General features: G+C 44.5%; 2 protein-coding genes across 2 annotated transcripts; both read left to right on the plus strand.

Annotated features, from left to right (window-relative positions):
• Nucleotides 1-11857: 11857 nt before the first annotated feature.
• On the plus strand, nucleotides 11858-15756 carry LOC143736591 (uncharacterized). The gene is made up of 10 exons (XM_077227276.1): nucleotides 11858-11972; nucleotides 12839-13091; nucleotides 13199-13524; nucleotides 13632-13716; nucleotides 13802-13936; nucleotides 14025-14182; nucleotides 14285-14393; nucleotides 14784-15027; nucleotides 15139-15295; nucleotides 15391-15756. The coding sequence occupies exons 1-10, from the start codon at nucleotides 11865-11867 to the stop codon at nucleotides 15661-15663; spliced, it is 1848 nt and encodes a 615-aa protein (XP_077083391.1). The 5' UTR covers nucleotides 11858-11864; the 3' UTR covers nucleotides 15664-15756.
• A 43-nt stretch (nucleotides 15757-15799) lies between these two features.
• Nucleotides 15800-18035, plus strand: LOC143737846 (E3 SUMO-protein ligase ZBED1-like). The gene is made up of 6 exons (XM_077229705.1): nucleotides 15800-16430; nucleotides 16695-16839; nucleotides 16952-17183; nucleotides 17313-17447; nucleotides 17540-17605; nucleotides 17707-18035. Exons 1-6 carry the CDS (start codon nucleotides 15800-15802, stop codon nucleotides 17839-17841), a joined length of 1344 nt encoding a protein of 447 aa, XP_077085820.1. The 3' UTR covers nucleotides 17842-18035.
• Nucleotides 18036-21759: the final 3724 nt, after the last annotated feature.

Consider the following 21759-nt stretch of genomic DNA (forward strand, 5'->3'; position numbering starts at 1 on the left):
GGTGGGGACCACCCTCAGTGTCCTGACTTTTATGACGTCAGGACTTTTTCTTGGCTGAAGCCTTCTTCGCCAATATAACTGTCCTCAGATCAGTTCCATCGCCTGCAGGCATTGGCTGAGGGTGCCGCGTCTGGTCCCACTATCTAGCAGGGGGAGCGCGAGACGCGACACACTGCTTCTGCCCTATGCAAAGAGCTCGTAGATGAAAGAAAAGCTTTTTCTTTCTCTTTCATAGTCGAAAAATTAAGCCATAAATGACTCTCTGCGGCCACCAAGGCTGCACGCAGAGATAAATCAGCAGCCTGACGCAGTTCTCGAACCACGTCAGAACTGACCTCCTCACTCTCGCTCACGTCCCTTAGCAGATCAGCCTGGTATGCTCCCAAAATCAACATAGTATGCAGACATGACACAGCCTGACCCGCCGCCGAGTATGCTTTACCCCGAGGTATTTCTTAAAGGCTTGGGGGTAAAGTCGGTGCTTTAAATGATGAAGCAGCCTCGGAAGAGAGATGGCTCGCAGGTGTCTCTTCTACCGAGGCAAAGCGCCATAATATTTTGCCCCCGTTATATTAGAATATGTTTATGTTAGAGGGCTAAAAAATTCTATAAGAAACCGGCTTCTTCCCTGATCTCGAAACCTCAGTATGGAGATCATGAAAGAACGGTAAGCACCGGCGTGGAGGTTGAACATGGGAAGGGAGAAATCTCTCATCTAATTTAGATTCAGACTCCTGCCTTAACAGACTCCTGCCTAGCCGTTGGCTACTCAATGCTTAATATTGACACAGCTCGAGCGAAAACCTCCATAAGCCCATCGCACAATACTGACAACATCCAGCTCCTCAGAACTGGGTAATAGAATGATGGTGCCTCAGCCCGGTCAGAGAGGCTTACAGTGGAAATGCACATGTGGGGGAACCATGCACATGGCGGCACCTAGCCAACGCAAAAGCTGCTGGAGACATAACTCTGGCATTGACGTGAACAGTGCTGGAGGAACTCATTGGTTGTCGGGAAAGCTCACCTGAGGAAATATCGCACGTATCCAGTCTGTGAAGTGGAATGGCGAGCAAGCGAAAACACCTGAGCAGATCCTAGTACCGGCTGGTTGAAGCGAGTACATAAGAGGATACTGGCTCCACTCGGAGATTGTAGAATCTGGCGAATGTGTTGGGTGTCGCCCAGCCTGCAGCTCTGCCGATGTCTGTTAGCGAGGTGCCATGCGCTAGAGCCCAAGAGGAAGCCACACTCCGGGGCGGAGTGGGCTTTCACACCAAGGGGGCATGGTCGACCTTGCTGCTGGTATGCCAAAGCAATGGCATCCACTATCCAGTGAGACAACCTTTGCTTGGAGAGAGCCTTTCCCTTCAGCTTACCACCATAACAGACAAAGAACTGGTCTGAGGTCCTGAAACACTGTGTTCTGTCTATGTAGGTACGGAGGGCGCGTACTGGAAAGAGCAGTGCCATGGCTGTGTCTGCCTCCTCCAGAGGCAGCACTTGCAGGTTCACCACCTGATCTCAAAAGGGAGTGGTGGGAACCTTGGGCACATATCCAGGCTGGGGTCTCAGGATCACGTGACAATAGGCCGGCCGAATTCCAGGCACGCTTCGTCACTGGAAAATGCGTGCAGGTCCCCTATCCTCTTAATGGAGGCCAATGCAACCAGAAAGAACGTTGTCTTAATTGACAGAAAGTTAAGCTCCACTGATTGCAGAGGCTCAAAGGGAGCACAATGCAGGGCACTTAAAACCACTGAGAGGTCACAAGAGGGAATGAGAGGAGGGCGAGGAGGATTGAGTCTCCTTGCTCCTCTCAGGAACCTGATGATCAGGTCATGCTTTCCCATGGACTTACCTTTGACTGCGTTGTGATATGCGGTGACAGCGGCAACATACACTTTCAGGGTGGAGGGAGACAGCCTTCGCTCCAACCCATCTCTTTTCTCAGAGAAATTGGCCAGGGAGGTGCTGTTGCGAGGAGTACAAGTTCAGAGAACCAGGTTCGGGTGGGCCAATGAGGCGCAACCAATATGACGGGCTCCTCGTCCTCCCTGATCTTAACAGGGTCTGTGCAAGAAGGCTCACTGGGGAAAATGCACATTTGTGGAGGCCCCGCGGCCAGCTGTGTGCTTGTGCATCCGTGCCAAGGGAGCTCTTGGTCAGGGAATAAAACTGGCTGCAGTGGGATGAGTCATGGGAGGCAAACAGATCTATCTGTGCATCACCAAACTGTTCCCAAATCAGCTGAACCGACTGGGGATGGAGTCGCCATTCTCCAGGAAGAGGCTGAAACCATGTGAGCTCGTCGGCTGCACAATTCAGGGTTCCTGGAATATAAATGTCTCGAAGCGACCTCAGATGCTACTCACTCCATAGGAGGAGATGACAGGCGAGTTGCGACACATGGCCGGAGCGTAGACCACCTTGTTGATTGATACACGATTGCTACTGTTGCGGTATTGTCTGAGCGGACTAGTACGTGTTGGTTCTTGAGCAATGCAAGGAAGCGGTGCTGAGCAAGGCGTACTGTCAGCAACTGACAATTGACGTGCCAAAGGCGCTGGGGTCCTGTCCAGGACTTGATCGCGAAGCCAGAGCTGAAGCGGTCTCATTTGAAGCAATCCGAGCAGCGTTGCTGCGGCTGTGGATGCCATATGCCCCAGGAGCCTCTGAAAGAATTTCAGTGGAACCGCACTGGCAGAATGTGTTTAATAGCCTCAGTCTGCATCTGGGCGGTTGAGCACTGTTGGGCAAACTCCTCAACCGCGCCGCCGAAGAGGCCAGCCTGGGATATGGGAGTGTCAAGAAAACGGGTTCGCTTAGCGTCTCTGAAATCGGCCAGGTTCAGCCAGAGGTGTCTCTCCTGGACCACATTAGTGGACATCACCTGGCCCAGGGAACGTACAGTCACCTTCGTCGCCTGAAGAACGAGGTCGGTGGCGGCACGCAGCTCATCAAAGACCCCTGGGTCAGTCCTCCCCTTGTGCATGTCTTTGAGCATCCGTGCCTGATATACCAGCAGGATGGCCATGGCATGCAAAGAGGCGGCAGCCTGCCCCACAGCTCTATAGGACTTCGTGACAAGGGTCACAGAAGTACTTGGCCACACCTTCAACATTCGTACCCTGTGAAAGGTTGTTTTCTCTTGCTGGTCATATTGTACAGAAGAAGAGAGTTTCTTTATCATCTGAAAATGTGAATGACCTTGTGTGTCTTAGCAACTGGCTTGGTGCAGATGAGTAAATAAATGTGAAGTTGGAGGAATGGATAAATGCAGTTAATTTTGTCATTGTATAACTACTCAACCTGTATCACTGAAGTGTTTTTCTTTGTTCTTTTTTTGAGATTCTCCAAAGGAGAATGCTGTGACTTGTTTTTTTTTATAACCAACTAAACAAAACGTTAATGCCCTGGCAGTGGCAAATAGTTTCGGTTTTATATTTAATTTGATTACATTAATGTTCAAGTTGAGATTTAGAAGAAATATTTTAACTGCTGCTAACTTTAAACTGCTGTAAAAAAGCACCTTAATTGTTTAAAGTGTTTGAAAACCAAATGTAATTGCACATTTGATTATATAACAGTACTTTTAAAATAAAAGTACGTAATACACTACTTTTGAATTCATTATTGAATTTTGCGCATACTACGATTAATTGGAGAAAATCATGCGATTAAACATTTTAATTGTTGCCCAGCACTAATATATATATATATATATATATATATATATATATATATATATATATATATATATATATATATATGTGTGTGTGTGTGTGTGTGTGTGTGTGAATGAATGAAGATTTCAGATTTAAAAGCCTCTAAGTGCAAATCTTCTTCTAGAATGATAATTTTTTATCAAGCTTGTATGTTTATGTTCAGTTATTCGAATTTAATATCAATGAAAATGACCTATTAATTGCTATTAAAGTGAAATTACTGAACCTAAATAGAGAAGCTTAATAAAAATGCTCATTTTAGAAGATTTCAGATGGCACAGAGGCTTTTACATCTAAAGTCTTCATATATACACATGGTATGGGTGTATTGTATCTGTCCTCAGTGTGTTATCCTACTGTCCACCACGGTGACCCTCAGTGTGTCTGTGTATGTGTATATATATATATATATATATATATATATATACACATACACACACACACTGTCACGTTTCAGTATGTTTGAGTTTTGTTTTGTGATTTTGGTTTCCCCTGTGTTTGTGATTTTGGTTCAGTCCTGTTAGTTTTCCCGCTCTGTCTGATTAGTAATTCCCTTCACCTGTGTTCTGTTAATTATCATATTAGTCCCTGTTCATTTAAGACTTGTGTTTTCCCTCAGTGTTTGTTGGTCGTCGTCCGTGTACGGTTGTGTTTACCCTGAAGTCCTGGAGTGTATTTTGTTCTTGTATGTTTATGGAAGTTTAAGCTTGTAAAATAAATCTCCTAAACTGTAGTTAGCGTGTCCTCGTCTTCAGCTACCTGCACACAACCCTGACAGAACGACCAACCAAGACAAGATGGATTTGGCTGGCCATGACCTGACGGATTACCTCATCAGGATCCTGATGGAGAGAGGTCTCCGCATCACCATCACCCCGGTGATGGCTCCAACCATCTTCGCCATGCCATCCATCCTCATCCATGGTTCTGAAGAGCCCTCGTCGCCGCTGGTTCCGTCCAGCACCAAGCCCTCTTCGCCGCTGGTTCCGTCCAGCACCAAGCCCTCTTTGCTGCTGGTTCCGTCCAGCACCAAGCCCTCTTCGCCGCTGGTTCCGTCCAGCATCAAGCCCTCTTCGCCGCTGGTTCCGTCCAGCATCAAGCCCTCTTCGCCGCTGGTTCCGTCCAGCATCAAGCCCTCTTCGCCGCTGGTTCCGTCCAGCATCAAGCCCTCTTCGCCGCTGGTTCCGTCCAGCACCAAGCCCTCATCACCGCTGGTCCCGTCCAGTTCCGAGTCCCATGATGTGCTGGTCCGGTCCAGTTCCGAGTCCCATGATGTGCTGGTCCGGTCCAGTTCCGAGTTCCATGATGCGCTTGTCCGGTCCAGTTCCGAGTCCCATGATGTGCTGGTCCGGTCCAGTTCCGAGTCCCATGATGTGCTGGCACCGTCCAGTTCCGAGTCCCATGATGTGCTGGCACCGTCCAGTTCCGAGTCCCATGATGTGCTGGCCCCGTCCAGTTCCGAGTCCCATGATGTGCTGGCCCCGTCCAGTTCCGAGTCCCATTATGTGCTGGCCCCGTCCAGTTCCGAGTCCCATGATGTGCTTGCCCCGTCCAGTTCCGAGTCCCATGATGTGCTTGCCCCGTCCAGTTCCGAATCCCATGATGTGCTTGCCCCGTCCAGTTCCGAGTCCCATCATGTGCTGGCCCCGTCCAGTTCCGAGTCCCATGATGTGCTGGCCCCGTCCAGTTCCGAGTCCCATGATGTGCTGGCCCCGTCCAGTTCCGAGTCCCATGATGTGCTGGCCCCGTCCAGTTCCGAGTCCCATGATGTGCTGGCCCCGTCCAGTTCCGAGTCCCATGATGTGCTGGCCCCGTCCAGTTCCGAGTCCCATGATGTGCTGGCCCCGTCCAGTTCCGAGTCCCATGATGTGCTGGCCCCGTCCAGTTCCGAGTCCCATGATGTGCTGGCCCCGTCCAGTTCCGAGTCCCATGATGTGCTGGCCCCGTCCAGTTCCGAGTCCCATGATGTGCTGGCCCCGTCCAGTTCCGAGTCCCATGATGTGCTGGCCCCGTCCAGTTCCGAGTCCCATGATGTGCTGGCCCCGTCCAGTTCCGAGTCCCATGATGTGCTGGCCCACAATTCCCTGGACGCCCGAGGGTCCCACAGCTCGGCCGTGGCCACGCCCACAGCCTGCTCCGCCGTGGACACGCCCACAGCCTGCTCCGCCTGGACCGCCCTGGAGTCCAGGATGTCCACCCTCCCACCCCTTTGGATGTTATACGGCGCGAGGACGCGCCTTCGGGGAGGGGGGAGGTACTGTCACGTTTCAGTATGTTTGAGTTTTGTTTTGTGATCTTGGTTTCCCCTCTGTTTGTGATTTTTGGTTCAGTCCTGTTAGTTTTCCCGCTCTTTCTGATTAGTAATTCCCTTCACCTGTGTTCTGTTAATTATCATATTAGTCCCTGTTCATTTAAGCCTTGTGTTTTCCTTCAGTGTTTGTTGGTCGTCGTCCGGGTATGGTTGTGTTTACCCTGAAGTCCTGGAGTGTATTTTGTTCTTGTATGTTTATGGAAGTTTAAGTTTGTAAAATAAATCTCCTAAACTGTAGCTACTGTGTCCTCGTCTTCAGCTACCTGCACACAAACCTGACACACACACACTGCTTGTGATATTACTAACAATGAATGAATCAACAGATACATACATATTTATGTATCTCTATTGGTTCATTCATGTTTATTCATTGATGGCAATATCACAAGCAAATAAATGATCAAAAATCCACATCTGTGTTCACTGATTTGTGTGCGTGTGTGCTTTTTTTTCTGAGGTAAAATTTATTAGCTAAATAAATGATGATACTTACGTAATTAGAGAAAATACAAAAAAGATCCTGATGAAGGCGTGATCTGCAAGCAGCTGACCGACGACACTTCTGAATTGTAAGCTTGAACGACGTAAAAATGCAGACGAAAGCGGAAAGCAGAACCGTCTCGGTTACTTATGTAACCCTCGTTCCCTGAAGGAGGGAACGGAGACGTAGTCGACGTGTCGACTGATTGGGATCACGCCTGGGAGCCTGTCATCTTCGAGTACTGTTAAAATGAGCCAATGCACATTGGAATGCGTGAAATGCATCACACACACCACCCCCGCAGCGTGGGTAAAAATATGGAAGTGGATACACGCACTAGTTGTTTTTCACTGAGGAGCCGAACGTAACTCGGAGTCAGCGATGGTCCAGCAATAGTGGCGACGGGACTACGTCTCCGTTTCCTCCTTCAGGGAATGAGGGTTACATATGTTACCGAGACGTTCCATTTCAGTCGTTCACGTTCGACGTAGTCGACTGATTGGGATCCCAATTAATACGCCACTAGTGCTGCCACCTTCCAGTGCCAAGACAAAAGCCTTCTGATCCCCCCGCATTATTTGAGGCGGAGATGGGACAGGGCTTAGGCCAGGGAAGTCACTGCTGTTCCACAAGACCACTCGTTGGAAAGGAATACGCTGCTACAAAATGCCCGAAGGGAGCTAACATGTGGAGAATACACATATGGACTGGGCGGATTACCAGGCAGTACAACATATGGAATGTCACTGGGGTGGCTCCAGCCTATGACAGGGGGGAAACTCAACCGGACAGAGATGGCAGAGCAGGCTCTGCTGAGGGAAGACACGGGCTCGCCGCAGGTAGCCGTACTGTGGAATACACATGTGGGATCACCGTAGGGATCACAACATATGGACCCAGCCTAACACAGGTTTCACCAGTGCATACGAGTGATAGGCCTGGCTTCCGACATTCCATCACATCCGTTGCCGAAGGGTATGGAGGAACTCGACAGGGTTTGGCTAATAAGGGGAACTCACTGGAGCAAGAAATGCACACCTATCCAGTCCATAGGAGGGGAATGGCGCAGCAAGCCGACACTTCGTACCGGGCTTACACTGAAACTGGCTTAATGTGAAGGGAGCCCGCGGGAAGCAGCGGTTCGACACATAGGCTAGTTCTCTAGCGAACGTGATAGATGTCGCCCAGCCCCCAATTCTATTGAACATCTGTTCAGCGAGGCACTCTGTGTCAACACCTAGGAAGGCAACCACATGTAGTGGGCCAACCTCTGCTTGGAAACAGCCTTCCCTTCTGCTGGTCTCCGTAACAGACAGGAGCTGGTCTGAGGTCCAGGCTTTGCATTCTGAGCACGTATAAATGCAATGGAGCGGATGCACAGAGAAAAGCCAGGGCTGGGTCTGCCTCCTCCGGGGCAGGGCTTGCAGGCTCACCACCTGGTCCCGTAGGAGAGGTAGGAACCTTGGGCAGATATCCAGGCCGGGGTCTCAAATATCTTGAGAGTTAGCCGGCCCGAATTCCAGGCACGATTCGTTGACTGAAAATGCGTGCAAATCCCTACCTACTAGATAGAGACCTAGCAAGCAGGAGAACTGTTTCTCTAAAAACGGGATTTTTAACTCACTGCCTGCAGGGCGCAAGGGTGGTCTCTGCAGTGTATTAGCACCAGAGATAAGTCCCAAGAGGATAAAGAGGGGGCGCAAGGCAGTCTCCTTGCTCCCCTCACGAACCTGACGATCAAGTATCGCTTCTCACGGATTTGTATCCACTGCATCATGGTGTGTGTCAATACAGAAGCAACAACATTTTGAGGTGGAGGAGACAGCCCTCACTCCAACCCATTAGCAGGAAAGAAGCACTGATGTGATCAAACACCTTCGGGATCTCCTCACGTAGAGAAGACTCATTTCAACGAATAGGTTCCACTTCTAAGGGGGAGCATGCCTCATTTTGAGAGGGTGCTCTCACAGAAGTGATGGTCTCTACGGCATAAAAATTCTTGCGGTAGTAACCAGAACCTCCGTGTCCCATTCTTTTTAGAACCAGACCTGGAACTCTCTAAGGTCTAAACGCGGATGCCATATGCCCCATCCCTGAGAATGTACTTAGAGGAAGGAGTCAGGAAGGGCTGTTGAGAGGAGAGGTCTGGTTGGGCCAATAAGGAGCAACTAGCAAGACCTGCTCCATCTCTTCTCTGACTTTAGCACAGTTGTGTGCAAGAAGGCTCACTGGGGAACGCATTTCCGGGGGGCCCTGGGGCCAGCTGTGGCCAGAGTCTTTCTGTTTCAAGGGGTGTCCACTCCGAGGCCACTCACAGCTGGCAGAGGGACGAGTCCGGAGGGGCAACAGATGTAACTGTGCGGCCCCAAAGTGGTCCCAAACAGCTGGACCACCTGGGGAATGGAGTCTCCACTCTCTCTGGGCCAGAGGCTGTCGTGAGGCTTGTCAGCTGCACGATTAACTCTCCGGGGTAGGCGGTCACGCCGGCTTGACCAGCTCGCTTTTTTTCTTATCAGTGCAAAAGAGACTCAAAATACTCTGTTGATTTTGATCTTAAATATAAGTGTTATACATCATTCGATCCTGTTAAGTATACTCACAATAAAAACAGTGTTGCGCTTTTTGTCGAATAAAGAAAAAGAAACATGATGCAAGTTTGGCCTTCTCTCTGTCAGTGAAGTACATTCTGAAACGCATCCGACAAATGAACTGTAACTCAGCGAATACTTGTCACATAGGCAAGAGAGATTTTTCTTTATGAAGCTTGAATTCTCTTCTTTTAAATGAAGTAATTTATATAAACAAATATTCTCAGTTTATGTAATCTGTATGAAAAGAAAGAGATGTCAGTCTTTTTCTTTTCAGCTCATTATAGCATATTAAGTGTTAATGTGATCATGCCCACAGAGAGCACACGCTGTTCAAACGCAAATGATCTGAGGCAAGCCATGCAAACATGCCAACGCCCACATCAGCTGGATAAAACACATCAAGTTTAATAAGAATCTTGTACTTTATCTCGTCTTGCTACGCTGTGAGGAATAATACTATCGTAATAATCCTGGAAAATGTACCTCAGAAGTGCTGGTAGTTTCATTTCGAGGAGCAAAGGATCCAGCTGATGTAGTAAGTTATTTATTCTTAAGTGCTTTGTTCAAATCGCGCTTTGTTCTAATAGTGTCTGTAAACCGCAAAAAGACTGTTGATATAAATTGCGTGTCTGTGTGTGAATGAATGAATAAATGAACAGCATAGACGTGCATCCGCTGTTGATTACTACAGCTGTACAGTGCATCTGTGCCGCTCATTCTCACTTGCACCTACATTAGTAAACATGTTATTTTTACATGAACACATCCAAACTATTTTGCTATAGCCTACTGAGATGAGTAAAAATAGACTGAGATATGTTGAAATAAAGTGTCTTTGTATAAGCAACAGACTGCAAATTAACATTTATATGCTAATATATCAAAAACATGATATGTCACAGACTACATATGCATGTTTAGACAATATTTCGTTGATTAGTTTTGGTTAGTTTTTACTGTAAAAAAAAAGACTACTGCCACATCAAATAAGCTTTTGTTTGCCAATTTCTGCTCATATGTTAAATATATAGTATGGGCTGTTTTGTCAAAAATAAAGTATGTATATTGAATTATCAACTAATATGTTATTATAGTGTTTGTTCCAATATTCAAACTAATGAATCCTTACCTTTGAAATACGTATGATAAAATGTATACTTTTTACAAAGAAAGATTACACTTGAAATATTGTTAAAATTGTAATTGTTGTTGTAAATGTAACCTATTTGTAATTGGTTACAATTTCTAAATGCAAAATATATATAATTTATTTTGTCCTCGCATTCTTTGATACGCATTCAGTGACACACCTGTGTGAAAGGCTCATTATGCAGCTTATTATGCGGCTCATTATGCAGGACATTGTCTTCTCAGGTGTGAATCACACCTTCACGCATATTGCCTTTCCAAACAAAAAGTGTCTTACAAAATTTAAATCAATCTATTGTTTTATGTGAATGATTAGGCAGATCATTTTCAGATCATTTTGGAGAAAAAACTCTAGGCAACAACATCCATTAGTCAAAAGTCTTGTAGATAGGGATGGGAATCGAGAACTTCTTCTTCAGAACCGGTGCCCAGTGAATCGATTCCTTGGAACCGTTAGCATGCCTGCTTAACGATTCCGCTTATCGGTTCTGCTCGTTGCAAATGCATCATGACGTTACACACACGCTGCGTTGTTTTGATTCAGAACGCGGCAAAATGGCATCAAGGCAGAAGCGCTCTAAAGTTTGGCTACATTTCATGCGAAAAGACGACAATACTGTCACTTGCAACACATGTAAAATTTCAATTTCTTCAAAGGGGGGAAATACCTCCAACATGCAGAAACATTTGCTCACACAGCATGCAATTCATTTGCAGGACTGTCGCGTTTTTGATACTCTACTTAGCGACACAACAAGTGAGTCAAGCAGCTGCAGCAGCGGAGAAATCGGGACGCCATCTGTCATTAATGCCGAAGGTAACCTTAAACTCTCCAGGCGGGACAGGCCCTGTCTACTTAGTTAATGTAAGCGCCATTTCATTGTGTAAACTTTTACTATACTGATTATTTCCATTGTCAGATGATGATGATGACGGCCAGAGTCTGGCTGGCTCGGAGGCTGGCTCAGAGGCTGCAGCAAGTATCTCTTGTGCACATTTAGCAACTCCGTTTACTGAGGCAGGGAAGAATAAAATGACAGAGGCGAGGATAAACGAATGTCACCGTGCAGTGACTAAGTTTGTGGTAAAGGGTTTGCAACCGTTTGCCACAGTAGATGCCTCTGCATTTCGGTAGGTTAATTTGCTGTATTTTGTCCAGCATGTCTTTTCAAATGAAAATAACAAATGCATGACCAAAATTTGCATGTTTTTATTTCAGTATAGTTCTGTTTTATTAATTCCTAGTCCTAACATATCTTTTCTGTAGCGAGATGATAAAGACTCTCAACCCTAAATCAGGGCTCTCAAGTCTCACGCATTTGGCGTGAGTCACACGCTATTCAACCCGTTCACACGCTCACACGCCACACCTTGTATTTCTCACGCAGAGACATTACGAGGATAACGCACACCAAGTTGCGGCGCTATTTTTTAAACAGTGAAACAGGTTGAGGAATCAAGTGAGTTGCCCATAGAGCTTTGAATGCCCTGCCACGCACCAGCTAATCAAATAAAAAAATATAGCTACCGAACAGCCAATCAGAAAATAGCATTGCTGTATCTGGGTCAGATTTTCACAGGCTCGCGCGACACAGATTCGGATGCTCGCTGAACTAAGTACAGAAGAGGACAGCGGCTGTCACATTTACATCTCGCTGAAGTTTCTACAGACTGATCAACGTGGGAGAAGAACATATCATATGAGTACAGTAAGTCACCTCATCATTGCTGGGAATATATGTGTCCAGACAGCTGGTATGTTAGCTAACAGTTTGACCAGAGTATCATGTGAACTAGCCTATCTAACGTTAGCCAGTTGAATCCCTGCTAGTTTCAGCAGCTATTCTGACACTTGTTTAGTATTCGTTCTGGACCCATTATTCACAAAGTATAATAATATTGATTATTGCAGATTTGTCAATTTCAAATATGTCAGGGAAGAGGCAAAGGAGCATTCTTTCATACTTTGCTCTAAAAGATCAGCTCCCTAAAAAGGTGGCTAGGTCAGAGGAGAAGACAGTAGTGAAGGCAGTGGAGGACACTGTGGAAGAGGCAGTGGAGGAGACAGCTAGGGTACCAGTAGAGGATGGGTCCATGGAAGAGATTGTGGAGGACACCATAGCGGAAACAGTGGAGAACCCACTGGAAACAGGGAAAAAGAGAGGGTTAAGTGGAGCAGCCACCTATAGGTGTTCCTTTAAGAAGAAGTGGTCAACCCGATGGCCATTCATCACAATGGGAACCACCAGCTCTTTTTACTGGTGCTCAGTCTGCAGTCAAGAGCACTCCTGTGTCCATCAAGGTGTGAGGGACATAAGCAGGCATGTGGAAGGCAAGGGACATCGAGCAGAAGAACAGGCCCTAAAATCAGCCAGCAGTGTTGCACAGTTCTACAAGCCAGCAACTTCTGTTGGAGGCATGAGTGTACAAGAGGCCAAGGTACATAGCAAAGGAAAACCAAAAGGCTGTTGGCAATGTTTGATGAATTGCATTTTCCTTTTAAATTGTCGGTTATATTACACTGAACACTTATCTAATGCTTTATGAGTTATTTAATTAATTGTTTCTGTTGCAGACCAGGAGGGCTGAGGTGAAGGTTGCCGTTGCAATGGTGCAGCACAATGTTCCATTTGCCGTTGCTGACCATTTCAGCCCCTTGTACAAAGAATGTTTTAGAGACTCCCCCATTGCTCAGAGCATTAAGAGCGCAAGCACCAAAACAACGTGCATCATAAATGAAGCAGTGGCACCTCATTTCAAGAAGGAACTGGTGATGAAGATGAGAGAGAATCCCTTCACGCTTGTCACAGATGGCTCAAATGATACTGGTATGAGTTTAAAAACTACCAGTTATTTGTATTTTTTATCCATTTCTACATGCTCACTCATACAATTTTTGAACAACATGGTTTAATTATGCACTTTATTGTTACAGGTCTAGAGAAGATGAATCCCCTCACAGTACGGATATTTGACAGCAACAAAGTTGTGCACAGATTCTTTGATATGTGCACCACAAGTGGGCGGAGTTGTGGAACTGCTGAAGTGATTTATAAAAAAATCAATGACACCCTGCTGGAAAGTAACATCCCTTGGAGAAACTGTGTAGGTCTCTCTATTGACAATGCTCCTGTAAATACAGATGCCAACAATTCAATTGCAGCCAGAATGCTGAGGGAAAATGGCAGCATTTACATACATGGATGTCCCTGTCATATTATCCACAACACTGCCAAACATGCAGGGCAGAAGTTTTTGGAAGTAAGTTCAAACATGTACACTTTATATTACCAAACTGTTAAGTCCAATGCAAAGTAAAACAGTTTGCTGATAGTGTTGTAATAAATATTTGAATTCATGTATTGCAGGTATCCGGATTTGATCCTGAGGATCTGGTAGTGGGTGTTGGGTATTGGTTTAAGGGAAGCACCAATCGTAAAGGTTACCTTGCAGGTTTGTGACTCAACCAGCTCTACTTTTATACAACAAAATGCAGACATTTTTTATTTGTTTTATATTGATGTTATATATTTTTCAGAATTTTGTGACTTCCATGACAGTGAGTACATGGAAATGCTGCTGCACATTTCAGTGCGATGGTTAAGCCTGGAGAGGTGTATTACCCGAATTCTGCGGCAGTATGGGCCACTTACCAGCTATTTTAAATCTTTAAGTATGTTGCTTATTTCATTGACAGTAGTACAGGTGCATTACACCAAACTAAATGTATATTTTTAAGCACAATCTGTTTTTATTTACAGATGAGAAACAACCAAGGTTTAGAAGGCTGGTGGATGCTTTTTCCAAGCCCCTGACTGAAGTCTACCTCCTCTTCTTTCAAGCTATGCTGCCAATGTTCTCCACACTGAACCTCCTCCTCCGGAGAGAAAGGTCTTCCATCTTCCAGCTCCATGGAGAGGTAAAATGCAAGGGTTGGCCATCCTGCTGCTTATTTGTCCTTGGCTGATATGTCCTTTTTCAAGTAATACTTGGAAATCTTTTATGAACTACAAATTTGCAGATGACAAAGTTCATCATGAAATTGTGTGCGAGGTTCATGAAGCCGTTAGCACTACAGGGCCGACAAGTCCATGACATCCTCTACAAGGACCCACTAAACCAACTGCCAGGTAAAACTTCCAAGTCTCACATAAGGAGATAGACCTGTATATATACGTTTTGGGAAGATTGTTATTGGGCGAGTTGGGTGATATCTCTGATGTTATGGAAAAGGCATAACGTGTGTAGGCATACAATGAACAGTATATGTAGTCTATGGGTAAAAAAGCATGCTTACATAGATGAATAACTTCAACCACTTGCACTTATTGTGCATATCTTGCTGAATATATTTAAACTTACTGTTTTTCTAGTTTTGAGTTAAAGTGCTGATTGCCAGGTAAAATTCCTGTGTGTCTACCTGATGCATTTGGCGACTAAAAAGTGATTTTTATTCTGAGATACTGTTTAAACTATCTGGACTTAATTTGCTTTATCTCTTTCTGTTCTCTGTCTGTCAGGAGAAAAACTAAATGTTGGCTTCACCAACAGAGCTATCCTTAACAGGCTACTTGAGGCTGGAGACATCACACCTCAGGAGGTGCAGCTATTCCAGCAGGCAGCACTGGCATTTCTGGTCAGGGCTGTGGAGTATGGAATCAACAAACTCCCCCTGAAGGAGGCCCTGCTGAAGCACGCTCAATTCGTTGACGTGCAGCAGAGGACGGAGTGTAGGGTGGAAGATGCCCTATACTTTGTAGACAGGCAAGGGTTTCACAATTTCCAAGATTTCAACATATTTAATGCTTTAAGTTTAATTTGGACCATGGTCACAAAACAAATCCTTAATCAGTTCTCACATGGTGCTCTTTTTAGATTTCAGGAACTACTTCCTTTCATTGGGCCTGAGGAACAGGACAAGGTGAGTGAGGAGTTCTTGGAGTATCAACTCATGGATATTCCCATGCCCCAAGATCCCACCACCTTTAACATTGAGGAGTTTTGGGGGAGTATGTCCTCAATCAAGTGCAAAGTAAGAAATATTTGGCACCACGTGACATACACACAACTGAAATCATAAAAGCAAAGCATTTGAGTAATAGAGGCTCTTGGTTCCTTATTTCAAAGGTGACCGGTTTGAGCCAGTTTGGGAGGCTTTCTAAAATAGCTTCATTGGTGTTAGTGCTCCCTCATTCAAATGCCGATGCTGAGAGGGTTTTCTCCATGGTAGGATTAAACAAAACCAAAACCAGGAACAGCTTGGCACTAGATGGAACCCTGTCATCCATCATGACAGTAAAAATGGCTGGCCTGGAACCACAGTGCTTCAAATGGGAGCCACCAACCCCTGTGCTGAAGGCCTCAAAATCTGCTACCAACACCTACAATAAACAACACTAACCATTATCTCTCTCACACACACACACACACACACACACACACACACACACACACACACACACACACACACACACACACACACACACACACACAAAGAAATGCTGAATTAAATAAATATTATTTTATTTGTGAGAATATGTGTCATCTATCAGATCAGAAACCCGTCCCCACCAAACCCCTGCCGCCGTCGCGGCCGCCGCCAAAATCTCACTCTGAACTCGGTTCAAAACTTGAGAGCCCTGCTAAATACAATGCCCCAAACAGAGACAGTTTAACAAATCATCTGATTCCTGCTTGGTATGGGGTTGAAAAGAGCAATCTGATCACAGAGCTGAAACATGTCACACATGCAGCCATCACAGCAGATGGTTGGACTAGTTTCAGTCAAGACCACTACCTCACTGTAACATTGCACTATGTCAGGGAAGGTCAGAGTATAGAAAAAGTCCTCCGAACCAGAGCAGTGTACAAAGTTCAAACAGGGATAGCTGTGGCCGAGGAGATTGAGGGGATCCTGGAGGAATTCGGAGTGAAAGAGAAGGTGGTGGCAGCAACTGTGGATAACGCAGCAAATATGGATGTAGCTGTGAAAATGCTAAATATCATCAAGTTTCCATGTTTTGCACACACACTTAACCTTGGAGCTCAGAAGCTGTACAACTGCAATACAGTTTCCAACTGGGCAGCAAGGATTCGTTCTGTGATCGTATGGATGAAGAGATCCCAAATGGCTAAAGTAGTCCTGAAGGAAAAGCAACAACTCCTCAGTAAGTAGTAATATGCCTACTGTTTAAATACTGTAATTTAATTGCAAGCTAACAAAATACAAATTGTAACATATAAATGAACAGATTTGGATCAATTAAAAATTAAGTAATAGTAATATTACATTGTTTAATGTAATCTCATAATCTTGTGTGTGTGTGTGTGTGTGTGTGTGTGTGTGTGTGTGTGTGTGTGTGTGTGTGTGTGTGTGTGTGTGTGTGTGTGTGTGTGTGTGTGTGTGTGTGTGTGTGTGTGTGTATCTACAGAGCTTCCCCAGCACATGCTCCTTTTAGATGTGAGGACGAGATGGAACTCTCTGTTTTTGATGATGGAGAGATTTTGTGAACAGTTTCCTGCTATCCAAGCTGCAGCTATAGACCAACGGCTTAGAAAGCCCATGGAGAAGGATAAGTAAATAATGTTTGAAAAAAATTAAAATTACTTATATAAAAATTGGTTGACTATAGCCATTAAAAGGGTTTTGTTTGGCCAATATATATTTTTTATTTTCTTTATGTTGCAGACGGGACAGAATGGGCAATGAGGACCTGAGGAAAGCAGAGGAGTTTGTGCTGCTGATGAGGATGCATTACACATCCACACTTGCTGTCTCCAGTGAAAAAAGTCCAACCTGTGGCCAGATATTGCCCATCCTTCAGAAACTGCGCAAACATTACACAGTGCAGGCAGACGACTCTGCATTCGTCAGGAGCGTCAAGGAGAACATCTGGAATGATCTTTCCAAACGTTACCAGGTACAGTCACTGACATGTAATGATTAATTAATTACTATATGACAATTAATCATATACACTAATGGTTATTTATTGTCATTCACATTTTCTTGTAAATTTGTGTGGTTTGTCCCCCATTTTAAACTTAAGAATGATGATATCCAGGCATTCCTGGAGGAAGCCACTGTGTTAGATCCCAGATTTAAATCTAAAATGGACAGGGATGAAATCTGGGAGAGGGTCAGGGCATCAGCAGTGGCAGCAAACACAGAGGCAGTTGAGAAGGTATTTGAATTTGACAATGCCTTTAACATATATCTGTTGTGAGACCTTTTCTTCTTGCTCTGTGGTTTTTACACTATAAATTTCTTCTCAAGCTGTCAGAGCCAAGAGAGACACAGGGGCAGGCAGAAGAAGAGAATGGAGAAGAAGAGGAGGACTACGTAAGTTTATTGTAGCTAATTGTGATGAATGATGATAGATGGCAGGGATTATTACACTATTTCATTTAAAACTAAAGCTTGTGGTTATGTGATTATTAAAGACGCCACCTGTAAAGCAGAAAAAGAGGACAGCCCTAGAGGAACTTTTCGAAGAAGAGGACAGCATGCTGCTTTCCACGCAGCAGCAGCCCCCTGTCTCCACAGCCCAGAGTGGATCAAGAAATCTAGCTTTATAGAAGCCTTCCTCCCATTCCAACCAAAGACAGTGCCAGTTTCTGGTGGTGGAAGAAGAGTGACACATTGCCAGTGTTGTCAGCTCTAGCTGAGAAGTATCTCTGTGTCCAAGCGTCCTCCACCCCTTCTGAAAGGGTGTTCTACACTGCTGGAGACACCCTAAGTCCAGAAAGATCTCGTATCCTTCCTGAGAGGGCAAACATGATCATTTTTATGCACAAAAATTGTTAATTTGCCAATGTTTAAATTGTTAATTGTTAATTTATTTTAGTAAAGTTGATAGTTGTAGTCTTTACAGAAGACTTCTTTGTATTTTTTATGTCAGTTGAATTTTGTTTCAGGTTGAATCCAAATGAGCACTGTTAATATTCCAAAAGGCACAAGCTCTTCCTTGACTGTTTTCAGTCTGTGTTTTTAGTTTTTATGGCACATAAATGGCAGTTTTATTTATTTTTTTGTCTGGACCAATGAATGTGAAAAAAAATTAACAATTTCCTAATCCTAAGGCACTCTTCTTGAAAAATCTTTCAAGGCACACACTAGAATGCCATGGCATACTGGTTGAGAAACACTGCCTAGTGCCTAGGCTATGGTTCCCTGAACTTTACTTTGAGATGTAGCTCACCTACTTTTAGGTTTGTTCTGAGGTTGCTACACATAATTTGTGTATACTCTGTGCTTCTGATCAGATATTAACTCTTCGGGGTCGCCGATCACGCCGGCGTGATCAAGTTACATGACCAGTTTAAGACGTCGAAGCATAAAAACAAAGTCACGTTGAGCGCTGCCGTCCACTTCTGTCGAAAGTGCTGGCTTGAAATTCTATTTTACTTTTTGTTTTGTGTTGATAGACCAAGTAAAAACGGAGATATGATCATTTAAACTTTATATAAAAAAATACTGACGCGTTCGTAAAAGAACGCAAGATGGGATGCGACAGGCGTTGCATTTATTCTAATAACTTCGTCGGTTTTTGTCATATAACAAAACGGAGAAAAATGTGTGAATCTGCTGACTCTGCTCTTCAGGCTGCACATTTTAGGGAATGGAGGAGGAGCCAACTGAGCTAAGACGCAAAATTGAAAGGCAGAGGATTTTACGGAGTTGATAAAGAGAGACATATATACGTTATATATATAGAGAGAGATTATTGCTAGTTTTTGGAAGAGTTTGAGTAGATTTTGAGAGTAGTTTAGGAGTAGTGTAGATAGTTTAGGTAGTTTAGGAGTAGTTTAGGTAGTTTAGGAGTAGATTTAGATAAACTGTTTTGAGGAGAGGCACAGATAAAAAATAAAAATAAAAAACACCTGATATTTGTCGTAAATAGTTGTATGTATAATTTGATTTTGTGTTCATCTTACCTTTTGTATGGTATATTTGCACTATTGAGGAACCCCTCTTACTCAAGGAATGAAATCCCTGTAATGTAGCTATCTGTGTAATTGTACATGAAGTGTTTTGTAGAGTTTCTAAGCAAAAAGGAAAAGAAAAAACGCCTATTGCCACACCTGCTTTTTGCTGCATATAGTTTAATTTTATCTCAATTTTACATTTTTGATGTTGTATTTGCACTATTTGCGAACCCTCATACTCTGGGAACGCCGCAAGGCCTTAAATATAGCTCTCTGAATAATTGTGTGCACAACATTTTTTAAAAAGTGGCTGAGCTAAAAAGAAAGAAAAAAAGCCTATGGCTACACCCGCTTTTTTTTGTAAATCATATTTTTTTTGTATATAGGTTGATTATATCTGAATTGTACCTGTATATGTTGACATTTACAACTTGTGTTTACATTTTAAACCTTTTAAAATGCTTCATTGAGCATGTTTGTGTTTTTTGTAGTAGAAAAGCTATAATTTTTCTATTCGGATTTTGTGTTTTTTGTGTGATTTTGGGTCCAGTATGTTGATAGAGTACATCAAAGTGAAAAACTAATTGTCTGATCATATAGGTGATGTTGTGCTGAAAAAAATTATACCAAACATAGGTATGCTAAACATTTGTTTATGTTGCAAAATTTAAAAAAAATAAAAGTACTCAAAAACGGCCAAAATAGCCCAAGACTCCGAAGGGTTAAAGCGAGTTCCAAAAACAAACAAATTTGTACTTATTCCCTCACCCAATGAGAATCGATAAAAGAATCGATAAGGAATCGGATCCATAAGCAATATCGATAATGGAATCGGAATCGTTAAATTCTTATCAATTCCCATCCCTACTTGTGGACACATATTTAGTATGTGTTTTGTGGCCTTATTTCAGAAACTTTAAGTTTTAGTTTTTTCAATAACCATGCATAAAAAATATTCTCTCAAAAATACAAACATGTACATACATGTTGCTCACATATTATTGTAGCCCTGTTTGTAGAGTGTAATGACAACTTTGCCATTAATATGTTTATAAGCAACTGAAAAAAGCACAAATGTCAGGGCATGTCAAAACATCTCAAGGACCCCAAAAACACCTTAGACCCCAGAGGGTTAAGCAGGCCAGAAGTAATATGTGGAATGAAGCGACCTCAGAAGCTTCTGACTCCAAGGAAGAGGTGGCAGGGGAGTTTTCAACTGGTATTGATTGACACTCGTTTTAGGGACTATTGGCCCAGAGAAACAAAAGGTCTGTTACGGACTGAGGAATTGGCGACAGGCCAAGGTGCTTTCACACGGAGCGTGCAGCTCTGCTACGGCCACCTTGGGATTCAGCCGTAAAGTCAGCGCTGAAGTGGTCTTCATATGGAGGAAACCAAGCGGCTGCGTCTACCATATGCCCCATGAGCCTCTGAAGAGTTTCAGTGGGACCCTTTCTAACTTCTATACAGCACTAACCATCCACATACTCTTTTCAGAGATGCGGAGGACCGAATCCATCTCCAAACTAGAAAAGAGATCCTCAGCCCGTGGATGAGGTTACTCTTTCCCAGTTGACCTGAGGACCCAACTGGCTATGAGCACTTGATGGTTAGGACTTTGTACTGATACTTCACACCTTTCAAACGCATGAACACAGGATGGCCTGTGGAGCGGAAGGATAGAGATCTGAAGTACATGTCTCTCAGGTCGAATGCTGCAGATCAATTTTGGGGACGGAGCAATTGGAAATGCATCTTTGTGTAATGAATTGAATGGAGGCTTTCGAAAAAGGGCCCGTCTCAATTAACACAGGGCCAAGATAGCCGTGACCCACCTCTCTAGGGTACAACGAAGTACGGGCTTATTTTAGAAGCCGGGCTTCATATCGGCTGGAGGGAGCGGCTGCATCGCATCCTTCACGAGTAGACTGTGAAGTGCGCACACAAGACAGGAGCATTGCTCAACTCCTATGTGTGATAAATATCACTAATTTGTTAGAAGCATATCTGCTCAACACCCAGGTATGATGAATATCACTGAGCTTAGGTGGAAGCCAAGCAAAAATAAATAACCGGCCGAATCTGATGCTACATTTTGGGGCCAGCTGGACCGGTCAAGAAGCATTGGCTTCCACAAGCAGGCCAGGGCCAGGGAACCACAGACGTACACGAGGTGGGGCAGCGAGGTGGAGGACAGGGACAGAGCTCAAGAGCCCCGAGGGCGGCCCGAAGCGGTGTCTGAGTGTGCAGTGGAACACTTACCTGACTCCACTGAGCGGAAGGGGATGCGTGAGAAAGCAGATGACCGGGTCCTTGAACCGCATTTGGCTGCCGGCTGGCGAACAAGAGGAGGCTTTGCAGGGTCACACACCATCAGACTAGCCATCCTAGGGCCCAGGAATGTAGAAATTGCTCTTTCTTTGAATATGTGGGTACCACTAGCTCTGCAGCCCACCCCCCCCCCCCCCCCCCCGCATATTCATACTATATAGAACATAGTTTTTTAACGGTCGCGAAGTACGTTCTAATTTACATGTAGTACCTAGTATGTGATTTCGGACGCAGCTT

This window comes from Siphateles boraxobius, unplaced genomic scaffold, assembly GCF_051911475.1.
Source record: "Siphateles boraxobius isolate OS27281-9 unplaced genomic scaffold, OSU_SipBor_1 130, whole genome shotgun sequence".
Taxonomy (NCBI): Eukaryota; Metazoa; Chordata; class Actinopteri; order Cypriniformes; family Leuciscidae; genus Siphateles; species Siphateles boraxobius.

Coding starts and splice junctions, on each gene's coding strand:
- LOC143736591 (XM_077227276.1), top strand. CDS start 11,865: ATGCTCGCTGAACTAAGTACAGAAGAGGACAGCGGCTGTCACATTTAC. Junction 14,394..14,783: donor CCCACTAAACCAACTGCCAG/GTAAAACTTCCA, acceptor TCTGTCTGTCAG/GAGAAAAACTAAATGTTGGC. Junction 15,028..15,138: donor GCCCTATACTTTGTAGACAG/GCAAGGGTTTCA, acceptor TGCTCTTTTTAG/ATTTCAGGAACTACTTCCTT.
- LOC143737846 (XM_077229705.1), top strand. CDS start 15,800: ATGTGTCATCTATCAGATCAGAAACCCGTCCCCACCAAACCCCTGCCG. Junction 16,431..16,694: donor GGAAAAGCAACAACTCCTCA/GTAAGTAGTAAT, acceptor GTGTATCTACAG/AGCTTCCCCAGCACATGCTC. Junction 17,448..17,539: donor ACACAGAGGCAGTTGAGAAG/GTATTTGAATTT, acceptor TTTCTTCTCAAG/CTGTCAGAGCCAAGAGAGAC.